This window comes from Triticum aestivum, chromosome 5B, assembly GCF_018294505.1.
Source record: "Triticum aestivum cultivar Chinese Spring chromosome 5B, IWGSC CS RefSeq v2.1, whole genome shotgun sequence".
Classification (NCBI taxonomy): domain Eukaryota; kingdom Viridiplantae; phylum Streptophyta; class Magnoliopsida; order Poales; family Poaceae; genus Triticum; species Triticum aestivum.
Genome location: NC_057807.1, coordinates 375303171 through 375322995, shown reverse-complemented (window position 1 = coordinate 375322995; position 19825 = coordinate 375303171). Strand labels below are relative to the sequence as shown.

General features: G+C 42.6%; 1 protein-coding gene across 1 annotated transcript; it reads right to left on the bottom strand.

Moving 5' to 3' along the window:
- Window positions 1-17606: 17606 nt before the first annotated feature.
- Window positions 17607-18998, bottom strand: LOC123116152 (cytochrome c1). Its single transcript, XM_044537151.1, has 3 exons — window positions 18685-18998; window positions 18183-18404; window positions 17607-18110 (listed from the first exon to the last, which is right to left on the bottom strand). The coding sequence occupies exons 1-3, from the start codon at window positions 18847-18849 to the stop codon at window positions 17811-17813; spliced, it is 687 nt and encodes a 228-aa protein (XP_044393086.1). The 5' UTR covers window positions 18850-18998; the 3' UTR covers window positions 17607-17810.
- Between the last annotated feature and the right edge of the window lie 827 nt (window positions 18999-19825).

The window sequence follows — 19825 nt, the reverse complement described above, 5'->3', positions numbered from 1 at the left end:
GCCCGGGCAGCAGTGACGCTGTTGGGCGAGTGGCTCCTGACCTCTTGTTAGTCCGGCGTCTCCTCCTAGAGTCATGCCGTCCAGGGACAGCAAGTCGCCGGCGAGGCAGGCGGCTGGGGGCGAGTAGAGATCGGAAGCGCGCATCAAAACAAAGGGGAATCGGGGCCTAGGACGACCCAAAATCCCAGGGTGGGCCGGCCCACCGTGGGCACCCTGTAGAGATACACACCCGAGCGGCGAACATGTATTTTCAAAACTAATTTAGGAACATTTAGCTGACCAATTAAACGACTCTATTTTAATAATATCAGATTCGTATTTGAACAACTAAGCTTGTTTAGCTTGATGGGTGGGCAGTGCTATTATGACACGAAGCACGTATTCTGATCGTATAGTGATCATAAAAGGGGGAAACTCCAAGCATATTTTTTTTAGAAAAAGAGGGTTTCCCCTCCGATTTCTATTAAAGAAACCACCACGAAACCAACATGATCAATTAAACCCTAAGCATGATCAATTAAACTGTATTATGACTATGCCATGGCAGATTTGAAGCTGCAAACCGGAGAAATGATATTTAGCATCCATTGTTTGCTTCGAACTAAGAACTAAATTCTAAGAGATGAAAATAAAGTAGAGTAACCAAGTTACGATCTATTTTCTGGTTGAGATCAAAAAGTTGAGGAGATATGAAGTACCACCTCTCTTGCGGTGCCGTTTAGGCATCGGGGGTGTGATGGCTGTCGGTGGTGTTGAAGCAGATCTACGACGGTAGACGGGTGCATCAGGGGATAAGTACCGTTGTGGTGGAAGAGAAGGTCGTGTGAGTGGCCTCGACAAAGAGGATGGCAACGCCGATGAAGCGAGAGGACGCGATGCAAGGCTCTTGGTCCGTCGCCGTGGATGAGAAACGTCCATCTCTAGCAGTGGACGATGCGGTCTTGGTAGGCGCTCCAGCATGGTGGAGGACGGTGGCGATGGATGGGGTGGAGGAGCGCGGTGATGGATGGGGTGGAGGACGGCGGCGATGGATGGGGTGGAGGACGGCGACAATGGATGGGGTGGCAGACGGAGGAGGCTGGTGTGGGGATGGTGTTCTAGCGCGGATGGTGTATGAATGGGAAAATGGAGGGAGAGGTACGGGGAACCATGTTTTTGGGACGCGCCTGTCTGAAATGTGGGAAAGTTAAGAACTTAGCCCCCGTTTGAAATTTGGACGTCTCGTCGGTTGGGGATAGGATGGTAATCTCGCATCTCGCCAATATTTGCCCATAGCGATTTCGGGCGAGGAGAGGGTGGTTCGCGCCATGGTTGGCACCCATGGTGTATGAACGAGGCTGACAGGTAGGGCGGTTGTGTCACGTTTGAGTGAAGTTACAAACCTGCCCCTATTGAAAATATTTGCCTACATCAATTTCGGCCGAGTCGAGTTTGTTTTGCCGCATATCGTGTATGAATGGGGAAATGGAGGGAGAAACAGAGGTCTTCCGGACGAGCTTGAATCAAATGTGTTTTGCCGCCCATGTTTGGCGCCCATCGTGTCGGAATGGGCTCAAAGGCGATCGTGTCACATCTAATTGAAGTTACTAACCTACCCCTATTTAGAGCAGTGGAAATCGGGCCGATGGACTGTTTGTGTAATGGGTAGACAGTACTTTCCATCTCCCAAACACTTGGCTTCGGGCAGCCGACATGGGAGTGGACATTTTGCCACTTCTTTCAGATTTTGGGACAATAAGCATCCATGTTTACCCTGGCAACTAAATTCGAATCCATTTTGTATTCCTATACGAATCTTTGTAAATCATTCTGTGTGTTTTTATATATCTTCAAAAGCACGACAAAGATGTATTCCACTGTCATATATGAATATGGTTTACAAATGCCGATACTCAAATTCAGAAGCTAGAATCCAGTTTAAGGTGGATTCGAATATATGGAACACTTCATGTCCAACTCAAATGTCACACGCAGCATAATGTGTACTCCCATTTAGATATGTACACAAGCGATGTATCAAGATTCAAATACCGAGTCAATCAACCAAGAATGTACGGAACTAACAAACATATAAACACTTACAGAGTATATGGATCAATAATATCAACTAACATACATAAGCCAGGCCGCTGTACTTTTTTTTGCTACAACAGCATCCTTTTTTAGCCAAGCTACTACAACATCTTGGCCCTTTCTGATGCGTGCCACTTATGGTCCATCTATAGTACTATTATTGCTGAATGCACATTCGGCCCGATTGGCATATTTGTAGGTCTGGCACAACAATCAAAATGAAATGTCTCGGAGTCTTATCAATTAATACAGACTTGTGCTCAAACAAAATTACAAACCAAAAAACAAAAAACAATTATTACATGATCTCTAAAACAATGGTTTGATTGATTACATGAACAAACAACACAAAGGTTATTCAACGATGGAAAGAACATTTCACCTATGATTTACCAAGTGGGAATTTAATTTCCTTTTTTCCTTCAGGACCTTAACAATGCGGTCAGTCTCAGCTTGCTTCGTTTTGAAATCCACCAAATATTTAATGGTTGTCTTGAGTACTGCTTGTGATTGTGTTGTTTGCTTCCCCAACATGTCAACTTCATCTCTAAGTGCAGAAGCAGAATCTCTTTCTACCACTAGTTTAGCCTCTAGAGCATCAGCAGTTGGCAATTCATAGTGCACGATTGGGACTGTGCCACTGCTATGGGATGATACAACATCCATGGGGACCTCGCTCTTTGATCTTGGGCTAACCTGTTTTGCCATTAAAGTTCCGATTGGATTCAGAAAAGTTGAAGTTAGCAAAACATCTCAACTGGGAGTTATAACAGCAAACCAGTTAAACAAACAAGAAATTAAAGAGTTTCAATTGGATGCTAAAAAGTAGTTATTAACATCATTGTAACCCGTTGTTGCAGCAGCAAAGCAGTTAAACCAACAAGTAGCTATTTAAGTTCAGGAAAACAGGTAATTCTTAACAGTAAGTATCAAACACATAGATAGGCGCAGTCTATAATAGGATTAACAGGCTGTAGCATTATGTAATCAGTAGCAAACTAAATTAAGCCAAGCAACGTAATTGAACAATTTTGCAATAGGTGGCTAACTAAAATTCCGAGAAGCAGGTAACTGAACTTATGCTAGCTCTTTTTATAGGCACACTGCAACTTCTTTTTCGCTTACAAGGTTCTACGAAGGAATCCATGGCATCAATTGCTTGCATGCGCAGTCCCAATACTTCTTTCTTCCAACACTGCATTGGTAAGTCGAATGGTTAATCTGGTAAGATGGTGCATCCTTGATATGTTATATGAGGACGTGTAGTCAGACTAGTTGTAGCCACACACATCACACTGGCTTTTACTGTATATTTCATGCCATTACATTTGGCATATCGAGATCTAAGCAATCTACAATAGGATGAAAAGACTGGCATCTTTCACATTATTAGCGAACTTAGTTCATAGAAACAAGCAATTCAACCATTCCGTGGGTAAATCAAAAGTGCCACTGGAATATTTTTCACTACCCCAATCATACATGCAAAAGGGGTGACGTCACCATAGGGGCTGGTATGGAAGGTCGCCTCGGGTGGCTAGAAAGTGTGCACCTAGTTTGAGTCATCCAGGTTGGCCCAGGCTAGTTTTGTTCGTCCCAACGAACAAGCAGGCAATGTAAAAAATGAAGAAAAATGTTTCAATTTGGATGTGCCAATAACATAAGTGCAAGGTAGGCCATATAGCAGGCTCGCAGCCCAAACAAGCAACTCCCAAGTCGATCGACAGCAGGAAAAATCCCAATTCATTCGCTCCAGCCTCCAGTCTGGTTCGCTCCTAACCTAGCCACCACTGGACAGACCGACACAGCACTTCCTCGTGCCCTCGTTGGAGGGCGGTCGCCGGGCTTCAAGCAAACGAAAGGACAAGAAGATGAAGATCCAACCCTAGGTGTAGCCTGCGTGGGAGGCAGCGGCGGCAGCACGGGCATGGCATCGAGCTTGCGCAAACGGACAGTCGCAGCTTGCAAGAGTAGCATGCACAACGAGCAGGTACATCACATCCCTGATTATATCTAATTCAACTGTTCAATTTCTGGCCAATAGTTAAATAAGACGGTGTTGTAAAACTGCTTGTATGTAGGTAATCTATGAGAAAATGAAACCAATTTCTGCTTATTTTATAACTCCCCCAATCAATACTGAATTGATTAAATATGATGTATCTAATCAAGTTTCCGGTGCAAACATACAAGCTCATCTTGTTCTTGAGCCTGAAGTGTCTAATGAACAGACTGCTAATAAAGGATTTGATGCAAACATTTTACATGCTCCTGGTGATGAACATATAGTGTCTAATGAGGGATCTAATGCAAGCATTTTGCAAGCTCTCATTGAAGGATTTAGTGTCTAATGATGATCTGCTATGTTGAGAGAGACATAGAGATTTGCAGGCATCGATGACAAGCAAATTATAGTGCATTTTCATGGCTTGAGGAAACGTCGAACCATCTACGAGAGTCCCCGTATCATGACAAAGTATCATAAATACTTTTCTAATCTGTTGTTTGGAACTATTGGCATACTTGTGCAGGATAGATATATTGATATGCAGTTTGCGCACTGGTTATAGGTGCAATTACACTTCGATATTTTCAGCCAGAGAACGAACAATTCAAGCAGGTACAGACCATGTTTGTAGTCCTTGTACCCCATGTTGCATTTTGTGTTTTTGGTGCTTGCATCATTTAGTGTTTATAATCTAAACTACTTCGGATCATTACCTGGTTTTCAAAGTGCATGTAGCTTCACATTTCTCAAGTTATGTTGATTCCGGAGTACAAGTTGGATCATACAGTGTTTCTCCCCCTCTACCTTCTTGTGATGAATTGAATCTTGCTCTTTGAGGTTTCGTTATGTTGGATTGGGTATTATATTTGAGAACACTTGATGCATGTCTTGTGATGGGATATCTGTGGTGACAATGGGATGTTCTACTGATTCAGTTGATGTATGTTTTGGCACTCAACTCGAGGATTCCCGAGGTGACATTGGGGTAATCTATGCATAGGGGTTGATGCATGTTTTCGTCCTATGTTCTCCGATAGAAACTTTGGGGTGATTCTTTGTTGCACATTGAGGGATTGTTATATGATCCAATTATGTTATCATTGTTGAGAGAATTTGCACTAGTAAAAGTATGAACCCTGGGCCTTGTTTTTTCAAGCATCATAATACCATTTTTTCTCACTTTTGTTACTTGCTACCATGCTTTTTTATATTTTCAGATTACAAAAACCTATATCTACTATCCATATTACGCTTGTATCATTATCTCTTCGCCTAACTAGTGCACATATACAATTTACCATTGTATTGGGTGTGTTGGGGACACAAGAGACTCTTTGTTATTTGGTTGCAGGGTTGTTTGATAGAGACCATCTTCATCCTATGCCTCCCATGAATTGATAAATGTTTGGTCATTCGCTTGAGGGAAAATTGCTACTGTCCTACAAAACTCTGCACTTGGAGTCCCAACAATGTCTACAAGAATTAAAGTTGTGTAGTAGACATCAAGCTCTTTTCTGGCGTCGTTGCCGGGGAGGTTAGTGCTTGAAGGTATATCTTTATATCTTGCAATTGAATCTTTTGGTTTCTTCTTTTACCACTAGTTTTCTTTATAAAAGAAAACTACAAAAAAATGGAATTGAGGTTGCCTCATATGCTTCATCTTTTTAATATCTTTGGTGAAATTGATGGAAAGGAAAATTGTGCTCAGTTGTTAGAAGAAGAAGTCAATACAATGTTTGGCACTAAATCTTTGAATGACAAACATGATTGCAATGTTGTTGGTATGAATTCATTTAATATCCATGATGCTAATGATATGCAAAGCTATAAGCTTGGGGATGCTATATTTGATGAAGATGATATTTTTAGTCCCCCAAGTTTTGATGTGCAAATTTATTATGATGATAGCATGCCTCCTATTTATGATGATTATGTTGATGAAAGTGGGTTTGGAAGAGTGTCAACTCTAGTTAATAAACCCACCATTTTGGAGGGTGTTGAATCTTTTCACAATATTGGTAAAAGTGGATTTGGAGAGGTCATGACTTTATTTAGTGATGAATCCACTGGTTTGGAAGAGGTTTAAATTGATTATGAGAATAAAGTTGCTATCTATGATGATTATTGTGATGACATGTATGTTATAAAGAATAATGATAACCATGAAACTTGTCATCATGATTTTAATGTTCAATTTGATTATGTCAATCAAGTATCCCATGATAGCTATTTTGTTGAATTTGCTCCTCCCATTGCTATGAATGAGAAGAATTTTGCTTATGTGGAGAGTAGTAAAATTTCTATTCTTATGAATCATGAAAAGAATGCCTTATGTGATAGTTATATTGTTGAATTACTTCATGATGCTACGGAAAATTATCATGAGAGAGGGATATATGCTTCTACGTATCTCAATAATATCAAGTTTCGTCTCTATGTGTTGAAAATCTTGAAGTTTTGCTTGCTTTACCTTCCTATCACTACTGCAAGATGCTGCTAACGTGACACTACGATCAGAGACCCTTCGAGAAACTGTGTGCGATGCAATAATCGCAAATGGTGGTGTCAGAGAACCGTCAAAAATGTCGAAAACATTCGCGATGACGGATGCATCAAATACGGTTCAGATTTTAGTTGTGTGTGCGATGCACGTCATACGGTTTAGTTCAATGAACTGTTTGTGATGAGGAGGAACAAAAGAAATGAGCAGCCAGATGAAGGCGTGTGCAATACACAGCATACAGTTTACTCTAATTAACTATTTGTGACGAGGCGGAACAACAGAAATGAACAGCTAGATAAAGGTGTGTGCGATTGAGGGCATACGCTTTAGAAGGTTAACTGTTTGTGATTAGGCAACAGAACAAAAACGGTCAACCAGATCAAAGGTGTGTGCGATTGATGGCATACACTTCACACAGATGAACTGTTTGCGATTAGCCACAACAAACAGAAACAGTTAGACAGATCAACGTGTGTGCGCTAGATGGGCACACATTCTAAATAAAAGAAGCATGCGCGATTGTAATAATGAGCGCGCACGGTTCTTGGAACAAGACGTGTGCTAACATTGCCTATTGCGGTGCACCAAACGCCACGTATGCGGTCGAGAAAGCGTGCCCATGTTACATCGTCCGGAATAGTGCCGCACTTAGAAATTATAGAACCGACAATAAATTTTGAGCTTGCGTCCCGTCACCTTCCAAATTGCAAACCTGTTCACACCAATCAAAACCTAAACGGTTTCCCACTTAGGAGCGTATTAGTACTCGGTTATAAATATTGTACTATGCCAAGATGACTGCACATTCCTTCCTCAACTCCTCATCCACAAAAGCAAACAAGTCATTCAGCATCGTTCTCTTGCGTCTGCCATGGCCAGATTGAGTACTTGGTTGAGAGATTACCACCACGGAGAGGCGAGCATGGAATTGGAAGCACGAGAGATGTCTCGCTTACCCGCGAAAGCAGCTGACGTGTCCCGCCACGCCGACGAAGCAGCACGGAGGTCCCGCTGCACCGTCGATGCAGTAGACTGGTCCGGTCGCACCGCGGAAGTAGCAGAGATGTCCTTCCGCGCCGCGAATGCAGCAGAGATGTCCTCCCGCACCGTGGCGGACTGGGAAAATCTCTTGCGAGCAGGCGAGGACTCTTACAGGCGCATGCATGCGATCATCCATAGCCAGATGGATCAGATCTCCGGCTGGATGAAGCCGCAGGACGAGTTGAATGCCTCATTTGAACAACTGCGGGCCAACCACGACCTGCTGAGGGTGAAGATCGCCGAAAGGGCAGAGCAGGCGGTGGAGACGGCTGCCTTGTTGAAGAGGACGGGCATCATCATCAAGAAACTTATGGACGAGAATGCCATGCTCCGCATCGAGCGTGAAAGGCTAGTGGAGGAATCCGCAATTGCTTCCGAGCAGCGTATTAAGGACATGAAACTGATGAAATATATCATCGCCGCTCACGGTGAGAACTAGTCTCTGCGACCTGTAGCGCATCAAGAAAGTAGAGATCAGCGAGCCAGATCGTTGTATGCGTCTTCCTTCTTCTTTTGCCCTTGTGTATTTCGGGCATAGCCGCATGTGGCTTTTTTAGTTATCTTCCTAGATATGTAAGACAATTATTATCCACTGTCATCATTCGTATATTCATCATGCTTTCTATAAGTCACAGTCGATGCTATATAGGTCCATCGGATCTTACATCAAGATCTGTGCAAAACTTTCTTTTCAGATTTTCACTTCTCTATCTTAAATCTCAGTCCAATGAGCAATAGCCACGCCATGAAACAGGGGCTCGGGCGCCATTAATGGAGACGTTGGGAGGGAGGTGCGCGGCGGATAGAGGTCAAAGGGATCTCCTCCCAATGAGCATGCACAGGGGTCTGATTGCACGCCTCCCGTACTCAAATAGCTACCCCGCATGGCACCCCCTAGCCAATAAAAAAAAGGGACGTGTGGCGGCACGTAATAGGTAAGTAGAACGCCCACGGTTTCAATAATAGTTGTGTTTCTGATTTGTAACGTGACAACACTTGTTCCAAAATGACTTTGTTGATTTTTAATGTGTGCGCCTTCGCAAATCAGACAGAAAAATTACCACATCATGTTGGTGTCATGTCATGACACCATGCCAAGTTTCATGATTTTCAAGCGTGTTTTGGATTTACAGGAATTAAAAAATGAAGTTTCTCAATCTTTTCGGCCAAGCCACGACTCCCAGATGTTTAAATTTCATTCTCATTTCTTGCATGGGACCTAGAAATTCACCTAAGGACACACATGTGATTTTTCAACCAACTTTGGTGCACTGGAGCATGTGCTTGTAGTTAAAAATTGAATTATGCACATTAAATGCCCAGAAATTCAATTAATGTACAAAAAAGGCCAAACGAACCCAAAATAATTCCAAAATTTAGCACGATACTTCTATTTGGTCTAATATGCCTGTGTAAACAAATTAAGGCGGGAGAAGCCAGTGTACGTATGTTGTTTCACACACGGAGGTGACACGTTCCCTCTCGGAACCACGAGCCTTCTTGAGAGAAGCTCTGGTTTGCAAGCAGCTTATACCAAAGCTTGTCCCAATTCGACCAAAAAAATTACCGCAGCATGTTGGTGCCATGTCATGACACCATGCCAAGTTTCAAGTTTTTCAGCCGTCTTTTGGATTTACATGAGTTAAAAACTAAGTTTCTCAATCTTTCCGGCCAAGCCACGACGCCCAGATGTTTGAATTTCATTCTCATTTCTTGCATGGGACCTAGAATTCACCCAAGGACACACATGTGATTTTTCAACCAACTTTGGTGCACTGGAGCATGTGCTTGTAGTTCAAATTTGAATTATGCACATTAAATGCCCAGAAATTCAATTAACGTATAAAAAAGGCCAAACGAACCCAGAATTAATATATACAAAAATGAAATACATGCTTGGAAAACATGACGCCTCGCGTGGTGCCATGGTATAGCCTCGCCGTGCCCTGGTAAAAATTTAAGAATGTTTTCCTTATGTCGCCATGCACGCCTTTCATAAATCGAACCATCACCAAGGAAGTTCCATGGTTTCGAGGGGGAAATCACCAAGATTGAAGGGGGGTCCAAATTTCCTTTGTCCTTTGTCCATGACTTTTTTTCTATGATGAACATACGCCCTACAAATCACCACGTTCAAATTTGACACTTTTCTGTGTTCATTTACCATATTTTGGGGATTATTTGCATTCTCTAGGCATTAATGCACATAATTCAAATTTGAACAATCGGTGCATGAAAAGGTGCACAAGAACGGTCTGGAAAACCATCATCATGCCATTTAGTAAATTCTCATGCCTTTTACAAGGAATGGACAGATATTTTGAGGAAATGTGTGGCAATAGTCAATCATAAACGCGTTGTTTACTGGGTAACAACTATACAAAAAAATCAAATAAATGCTTGAAAAACATGACGCCTGACGTCGTGCCATGGTATGGCCTCACCATGCTTGGTAAAAATTTGAGAATTTTATCCTTATGTCGTCATGCACGCCTTTCATAAATCGAACCATCACTGAGGAAGTTTCATGGTTTCGAGAGGGAAATCACCAAGATTGAAGGGGGATCCAAATTTCCTTTGTCCTTTGTCCATGAGTTTTTTTCTAAGATGAACATACACCCTGCAAATCACCACGTTCAAATTTGACACTTTTCCGGGTTCATTTACCATATTTAGGGGATTATGTGCATTTTCTTGGCATTAATGCACATAATTCAAGTTCAAACAATCGGTGCATTAAAGGGTGCACAAGAACATGCCTAACACATTTTAGCTATTTCCCTTACCTTTTAATAGACAACTGGGCCATTATCTTCTCTGGAAGAACCTGTCTTGTGATGTTTAACTCTGCCAATTGCATTTTTATCAGTACCGGTTTCAATGGGCATTAAGCCTATTGCAATTAACAGTTGTATCCATTTGTAAACAGTTTTATTTCAATGACTACAAACTTACAAAACATGAATTAGGATGATGTTAAGCCTGTTGCAATTAACAGTTGTATCCATTTTTCAATCCGTCCCTTTGCAACTGTGCTACTCTTTCGCAATGAAGATATCACTACAGATGCTACCGTTTTATTACCATTTGCTATTTTTGGTGGATGTTAACCCTGTTGTAGTTAACATTGGCTTTCCATGTACTCACACAGGGCTACAATGGGGGATGCTGTTGTTTGCCGTCGAGGTTAGCTACATCTCATGTCTTATACACCATATATTCCTAAATTTAAGTATTTTTTGGAGATTCCAATATAGACTACATAAGGAGCAAAATGAGTGAATCTAGATTCTAATCTAAACTATATCTATAATTCTATATACATCCGTATGTAGTTCATATTGAAATCTCTAAAAATACTTGTACTTAGGAATGTAGGTAGTTGTATTTTACATCATTTGTTCAATCTCATTTAGCTTCTAACATTTATTGGTTGCTTGTAGGTACGTATATGAGCGGTACTGATCCGCGCTTCGTTCCCTTTTGCGTATGGGGCAATGAGATATTCATGAACAAGCGTCAAGTGAGGAAACTAAGAAAGATTGTTAGGCAAAAGAAACGGGTGATGGCAATTAAGCTCTTTATTTATACTTTGTCCAAGACATCGGTGAACTTTAGGATGATAAGTAATATGTTGCCTTTTCCTCCTGCCCACAACAAGTTACTCTATTAGACCTCATGATCTGATATTTTTCTCTTTTGGTTTCCGAAGCTATTAACTGATGATTACCTTGCAAACTACATGACCGGAGTGGAGGCAACTAAGGTTAAAGTATATAATTCATGCTACCATGATAATGCTCTAGAAGTCTTCCTGAAGGCGATGAAGGATGAGCAGGCGATCATCAAAAGGGGTTGGACAAAAATTGTCCGTGCCTATGGCATGCAGGAAGGCACATTATGGGCATTCCGCTTCTTCAACAACATCGGCAGTCAAAATGATTTACACTTGTCTCTTCACCTTTACCACCTGTAAATATTGTGGTTCGTCATAGTTAATTGTTGTCTAATCCTATAATTACTGAACATATTGTACTGGCAATTTTATTTGTGGATTCTTTGTTGAACCATTGTGCTGAGAATTTGAATTGCACGTTTCATATTTCAAAATTTCCAATTAGAATAATAAATTACAGCCAAACAAATTGTACAGGAGCGAATAAAATAATGTGCACACGGTTAGAAAGAAAACAGCGTATGCGATAAAAAAGAAAACAAACGGTTCTTTCACGTGAAACGTTTGCGATGCCCTTCGGATGCACACACGATTTCGTCTCATATGCGTATGCGATTCATGGTAATACGGCAAACGTTTCAAAATAGTGTGCGTGTGTGATAGGAATACCAATCGCACACAGTTACGAGAATGTACACATTGGCGTTAGTAGAGGCACCGCGCACATTTTATATTCTTGAACCATGTGCAATAATGTACCTATCATAAACATATCGGCAGATTAAATATTGATGTCCACCTTTTTCACACGACTAGCGGCCTAATCGTTTGGGATGTACATACAAACGGAAACGTTTTCCCTGGATTGACTGTGTGGGATGTACATGCGAACGGAAACGTTTTCTCTAGATTCACTGTGTAGGATGTACATAAGAACGGAAACGTACTCCTTGGATTGACTGTGTGTGGTATACATACGAACGAAAATGTTTTTTTGGGATTCACCGTGTGGGATGTAAATACAAACGAAAACAATTGGATTTACATGCCTCGCCCGATCTACGAGCCAGCTTGTGTGCCAAGAGGGCCTATCCACGACGGTTTCTGGGTCGTGTGGGAAGGACCCCCCTATCGCCCACACTCACTTGGCGACGGTTCCAAATATCATCGCGGAAAGGGGTTTAAAAATGTTTGTATAGCACCGACGTGTACCAGTGTATGCTAGCCGATTCTTGCTCCCATAAATTGTTTGCCCGTAAAATACCTATGCATAGGAAGTGGGTTAGGCTTAAATGATCTATTCATATGCCATGTTGCTCTCTTTGTGTTTCAATTCTTATCTTTTATGTGAGCATCATTAAAATCGTCATGCCTAGCTAAAAAGGCATTAAAGAAAAGCGCTTGTTGGGAGACAACCCAATATTTATAACTAATGTTTTTGTGCATTCACATGATTGTGCTACTGTAGTAATCATGTTTTATAGCTTCTGTTTTAATAATGTGCCAAGTAAAGCCTTTAGGATAGTGTGGATGATAGTTGACTTGATTCTGTGAAAAACAGAAAAATTTGCGCTCAGTTCTGGAATTTTGTAAATTTGCATAAACATTTTTTTGATCTAAATTTTTACACATGATTTATATACAAATTCCCCACGTTGTCCTAATTTTTTAATTTTTTGGATTTACACAAGTATGGTCATTGTCCAGATTACAATAGAATGTTCTGTTTTTGACAGATTCTGTTTTTGTTGTGTTGTTTGCTTATTTTGATGAATCTATGGGTAGTATCGGAGGGTACGAACCATGGAGAAGTTAGAATATAGTAGATATAATACCAATATAAAATTGGAATGAGTTTACAACACTACCTAAAAGTGGTTATTTGCTTTGTTTCACTAACAGATCTCACGAGTTTTCTGTTGAGTTTTGTGTTGGAAGTTTGCAAGTTTTGGGTGAAGTTTCGATGGACTACGGAATAAGGAGTGGAAAGAGCATAAGTTTGGGGATGCACAAGGCACTCCAAGGTAATATTCAAGGACAACCAAGCATCTAAGCTTGGGTATGCCCCGGATGGCATCCCCTCTTTTGTCTTCAATCCATCGGTAAAATTACTTGAGGCTATATTTTTATTCACCACATGATACGTGTTTTGCTTGGAGCATCTTGTATTATTCGAGTCTTTGCTTTTTAGTTTGTCACATTCATCCTTGCTATACACACCTTTTGAGAGGGACGCACATTAATCATGAATTTATTAGAATACTCTATGCGCTTTACTTATATTTTTCGAGCTAGATGGTTGCTCTAGTGCTTCACTTATATCTTTTTAGAGCACGACGGTGGTTTTATTTTATAGAAGTTGATGAAATCTCATGCTTCACTTATATTATTTTTAGAATCTTAAAAATAGTATGGCAATTTTCTTAGGTTATGAATTCGGTCCTAATATGATGGGCATCCAAGTGGGGTATAATAAAGCCTTTCATGAAGATTATTGAATATATGAGAAGTTTGATTCCTTGCATATTTTTTGAGATATAAAGATGGTGATATTAGAGTCATGCTAGTGAGTAATTGTGGATTGGTAGAAATACTTGTGTTAAGGTTTGTGATTCCTGAAGCATGGACGTATGGTGAACCGTTATGTGATGAAGTCGGAGCATGATTTTTTTGATTGTCTTCCTTATGAGTGGCGGTCGGGGACAAGCGATGGTCTTTTCCTACCAATATATCCCCCTAGTATCATGTGTATTTGTACTTTGCTTCTATGGCTAATAAACTTTTGCAATAATTATGTGAGTTCTTTATGACTAATGTTGAGTCCATGGATTATACGCACTCTCATTCTTCCACCATTACTAGCCTCTCTAGTACCGCACAACTTTCACCGGTGCATTAAGCCAACCATATACCTTCCTCAAAACAGCCACTATACCTACCTATTATGGCATTTCCATAGCCATTCTGAGATATATTTTCATGCAACTTCCACCGTTCCATTTTATTATGACGCATACCATCATTGTCATATTGTTCTCATATGCATGAGGCATTCATATAGAGTCATATCTTTGTTCTAGTATCGAGTTGTAATTCTTGAGTTGTAAGTAAATAAAAATGTGATGATCATCATTATTAGAACATTGTCCCATGTGAGGAAAGGATGATGGAAGCTATGATTCCCTCACAAGTTGGGATGTGACTCCGGACTTCAAATAAAAAAGAGAGGCCAAAGAGCCCAAGAAAAAGAGAAAATAAAAAATAAAAAATGGGAGAAAAAGAGAGAAGGGACAATGTTACTATCCATTTCCACACTTGTGCTTCAAATTAGCACCATGTTCTTCATGATAGAGTCTCCTATTTTGTCCCTTTCATATACTAGTGGGAATTTTTCGTTATAGAGCTTGGCTTGTATATCCCAATGACGGGCTTCCCCAAATTGCCCTAGGTCTTCGTGAGCAACCAAGTTGGATACACACCCCTTAGTTTTTATTTTGAGCTTTCATACACTTATAGCTCTAGTGCATCCATTGCATGGCAATCCCTACTCACTTGCATCGATATCAATTGATGGGCATCTCCATAGCCCATTAATTTGCCTAGTTGATGTGAGACTTCGTCCTTTTTGTCTTCTCCTCACAACCATCACCATACTCCATCCATAGTGCTATATCCATGGCTCATGCTCATGTATTGCGTGAAAATTGAAAAAGCTTGAGAACATTAAATGTATGAAACAATTGTTTGGCTTGTAATCGGGGTTGTGCATGATAAAATACTTTGTGTGATGGAGATAGAGCATGGCAAGACTATATGATTTTGTAGGCATAACTTTCTTTAGCCATGATATTTTGAGAAGACATGATTGCTTTATTAGTATGCTTGAAGTATTATTGTTTTTGTGTCAATATTAAACTTTTGTTTTGAATCTTATGGATCTGAATATTCATGCCAAACAAAGAAAGATTACATTGATAAACATGCTAGGTAGCATTCGCACTTCATAAATTATTTCTTTTAGCATTTACATACTCGAGGACGAGCAGGAATTAAGCTTGGGGGTGCTGATACGTCTCCAATGTATCTATAATGTATTAAGTATTCATGCCATGTTTACAACAATTTTATATGGTTTTGGTATGATTTGATTAGAACTAACCCGGACTAACACTGTTTTTAGTAGAAATACCGTGGTGTCGTTTTTGTGTAGAAATAAAAGTTCTCAAAATGGGCTAAAAATTTACGGTGATTTTTTATGGACCAAAAGAGACCCCCGAAGCACCGGAGCTGGGCCAGGAAGTGACCGAGGAGGCCACAAGCCTAGGGGTGCGCCCACCCCCTAGGGCGCACCCCTCAGCTTGTGGACCCTTCGGGCACCCCCTTGACGTGAGATCGACACAATAATTCTTATAAATACAAAAAACCCCAAAAAAACCTAGATCAGAAGTTCCGTCGCCGCAAACCTTTGTAGCCACGAAAAACCAATCAGGAGCCCGTTCCGGCACTCTGCCGGAGGGGGAAACCATCACCGGAGGCCATCTTCATCATCCCGGCGGTCTCCATGACGAGGTGGGAGTAGTTCATCCTCGGGGCTGAGGGTATGTACTAGTAGCTATGTTTCATCTCTCTCTCTCTCTCTCTCTCTCTCTCTCTCTCTCTCGTGTTCTTGATTTGGCACGATATTGATGTACCACGAGCTTTGTTACTATAGTGGGATCATATGGTGTTTCTCTCCCTCTACCTTCTTTTGATGAATTGAGTCTTGCTCTTTGAGGTTTCGTTATGTTGGATTGAGTATTTTATTTGAGAACACTTGATGTATGTCTTGCGATGGGATATCTGTGGTGATAATGGGACGTTCTATTGATACACTTGATCTATGTTTTCGCACTCAACTCGCGGATTCCTGAGGTGACATTGGGGTAATATATGCATAGGAGTTGATGCACGTATTCGTCCTACGTTCTTCGATAGAAACTTTGGGGTGATTCTTTGTTGCACGTTGAGGGATTGTTATATGATTCAATTATGTTATCATTGTTGAGAGAATTTGCACTAGTGAAAGTATGAACCCTAGGCCTTGTTTTCAAGCATTGCAATACCATTTTTGCTTACTTTTGTTACTTGCTACCTTGTTGTTTTTATATTTTCAGATTACAAAAACCTATATCTACTATCCATATTACACTTGTATCACTATCTCTTCGCCGAACTAGTGCACCTATACAATTTTACTATTGTATTGGGTGTGTTGAAGATACAAGAGACTCTTTGTTATTTGGTTGCAGGGTTGTTTGAGAGAGACCATCTTCATCCTATGCCTCCCACGGATTGATAAACCTTAAGTCATCCGCTTGAGGAAAAAATTGCTAGTGTCCTACAAAACTCTGCACTTGGAGGCCCAACAACATCTACAAGAATAAAAGTTGTGTAGTAGACATCACCGCCCCAAGCCGGCGCATGGTTCTGCATCTCGCTACTCCAAGCCAGCTCGCGGAGGAGTGACGAGTTGCTCCAGGCCGACACGTCAGGTAGCTTGGCGGCACGGGCATCGTCGCTGCCGTCGACGACGCTGCGTCGTACCACGCCTCCAGCACCTGCGACCGCGCCATCCGCCGCGATGCGCACGTACGTAGCCTCGCCATGCAGGCAGAGAAAGAAGCCGGGTGCGCGGATATCGACGAGCTAGCGGCCAGCACGTTCATGCTCGCCGCCATTATCGAGGAGAAGTAGAACACGGGAGGCCGCCGCCGCTTGGGTCCCATGAAGGTCGGTGTCTTGCCCTCCTGCCGGCCACCATCATCCCCTTACCTAAGAACCAACCTTGGTTCGTGCAGCGTAGGGACCCTTCCCCTCCGATTGAAGCATCAGGCGGCGGTTCCACTCCGATGAGCGATGGGGAAGCGAGTCGTCCTTTGTGCTGAAGCATATACTTCTGGGCCTCACCACTGTTGGTCATGGGGACGACGTTAGAGACCCGCCGCGGCTGGCAGTAGACTAGTCGAGGATATCATGTCGTCGGAATGGATATATGCCGACGCTGGCCATAGGCTAGTTCGGTTTTGTTTTTAGTTGAAAATATGTCCAAAATGTAACCGTGTTAGTCTGGTTTGAATGAAATCCGTCATGTTTATTTAAAATCCGGTCTAGTTTGCATGAATTTCATCCGGTTTGTTGGAAAAGAGTTTGAAATATGTGCGGCTATGGTCGGATAGCGGCCTCCCGCATCCGTATCCGCCGACAGATGCAGGAGAAAATTTGTGGGTCGACATTGAAGATGCCCTAAGGTTGCATAAACCGTCAAATGACAATAAGATCTAGTGTACTGAAGAGGTGACATAAACAGAGAAATGACAATAAAATCTATATTACACCACCGGGCATGCAATGCATACACAGAAAAAGAAAAAGAAAAAAGAAACTGAGCGTTTCAGCACGGAAATGAACAAGAAAATACCATTATCAATCTCAGGGGCACAAATATTTCCTCAAAATAAATAAATAATAATTCAGGTAGACGCATCGGCGACGACCTTGCTCTCTTCAACACTTTCAGCAGAATCAACAACAGTAACCTGAACTGAATCAGGATCCACATGTTTCTCTTCTTCCACCACCTGTGGATGTGTCTGGGGATCCTCTGCAGCCTCAGGCTCCAGGATTTCGGCCGTGTGATTTGGCTCGGTCGTCGCAATGGAGGGCTCAACTGCTAGCTGCTCCTCCGTCGCTTCACTTTCATCAGCGGTAGCTGCTGCAGGTTCTTCAGCCTTCTTCTCTGCCGCCGGAGCCTCGACGTCACTCTCGTCGTTCTGTCAAAAGGAGCAGATTTAGTAGAGCTTCTTGACTCATGAAGTGAAAATCGCATAAAGATAAATTGCAACCTGAACTGAATCAGGATCCACACGCTTCTCTTCTTCCACCACCTGCGCATCCCGTGCATCCTCTGGCTCCAGGATTTCGGCCGTGTGATTTGGCTCGGTCGTCGCAGTGGAGGGCTCAACTGCTAGCTGCTGCTCTGTCGCTCCATTTTCAACAGCGGTAGCTGCTGCAGGTTCTTCAGCCTTCTTCTCTGCCTCCGGAGCCTCGACGTCACTCTCGTCGTTCTGTCAAAAGGAGCAGAATCAGTAGAGCTTCTTGACTCGTGAAGTGCAAATCGCATAATATAAATTGCAGCATACACCGTGCATCCAGATAAAAGGGGGTGTTAGAAATCCCCTGCTGCTATCCATGGAACTTGTTGACACCCTACCAAACCAAGTTTTATCATGTGACTAATGGACTAATAAACATAAAGAGAACATGTCCGCAACTGCTAACTCAAAACATGCTCTTCTGTCACCGTGTTAAAGTAGCGAGTGAAGAGGAAATCAACAAGCTGTGTACCTCTTTGAGCAGGTCGCTGAGAGACCTCCGGCGACTCCCATCGGCGGCCGGTTCAGTTTCAGCCACAGCCACACAGGCGACCTTCTTCTCCGCGGCGTCCTCCAGAACCACCGGCGCCTCACCTTTTACCTTGAGATCAGCAGGCTTCGTCGCACACGCCCCCATCTCCACTGCAGCGCCGCCGCTAGAACGAGGGTTGACAGAGGCGAGAACCAGATAGCCAGGAACACACCCACACACACGCAGCACGAAGTATTCGTTATATGCAGCGGCGGATGTGCTCCAGCTGACCAGCCGGTACCCGGTAGGTTAGGTACTCCGCTACCTGCCATTGAGGCCGGCCAAGATGGTACTGCTAGTATAATCTATGCTGCAATGCAAGGAGACTCCGGTCAACGTCCTGCTGGGGCGCAGGACCCGGCAACTCCTGAATAACAAACTCGTTGCGTGGTGCTGTCATTGCGCATATCATATGCGGCTACCCATCCCATCATCGATGGTAGTACTACCTGCTGCCCATTGGACTTTGGGACGGCGGCGGCCGGTTGTGCTGCTGCCTGCTGGGCGTCCGAGGGCAGGCTCCGGAATTTCCTAACCACCGCAACTAGCACCCGGCCACTAGGTGCGGTGGTGCCCTTTCCCGTTCATGCTGATCACACTACGTCCGTGCATAATGATTCAATGGCCCTTCTGGCAGAATGGTAATCATCATGCAGACACAGCTGGTTCTCGTTGTTAATTTGGCCCTCAGGAAATTAGGAAAGCCTCCTGTTTGTATCCCTGGCCATGATTGCTCATCAAAATCATTGTTCTTGGAATTTGGAATCTCATATATACGGAGCATCCAACCTCGGTTGATAAGATAAACTCTCAACCAGTAGTTGAGCATGAGGCACTACCGGAGACAACTAACCCTTTTATTTTAATCTGGACAGGGACAAGCAAGACCTTCTGCTACGGCCAAAACGGAGATGAAGATTGAAACCAGCACGCAGAAACACGGCTTGCTAGTTCACACATTCAGAGGCACTCTGACAGCAACAGTGGGAAATCAGCAGCAGCACCTCCGTTGAATTACAACGCCGGGAACATTTTCCGGGTTCCATGGACATACGGCAACATCCTTGTTTGGCGGGGCAAA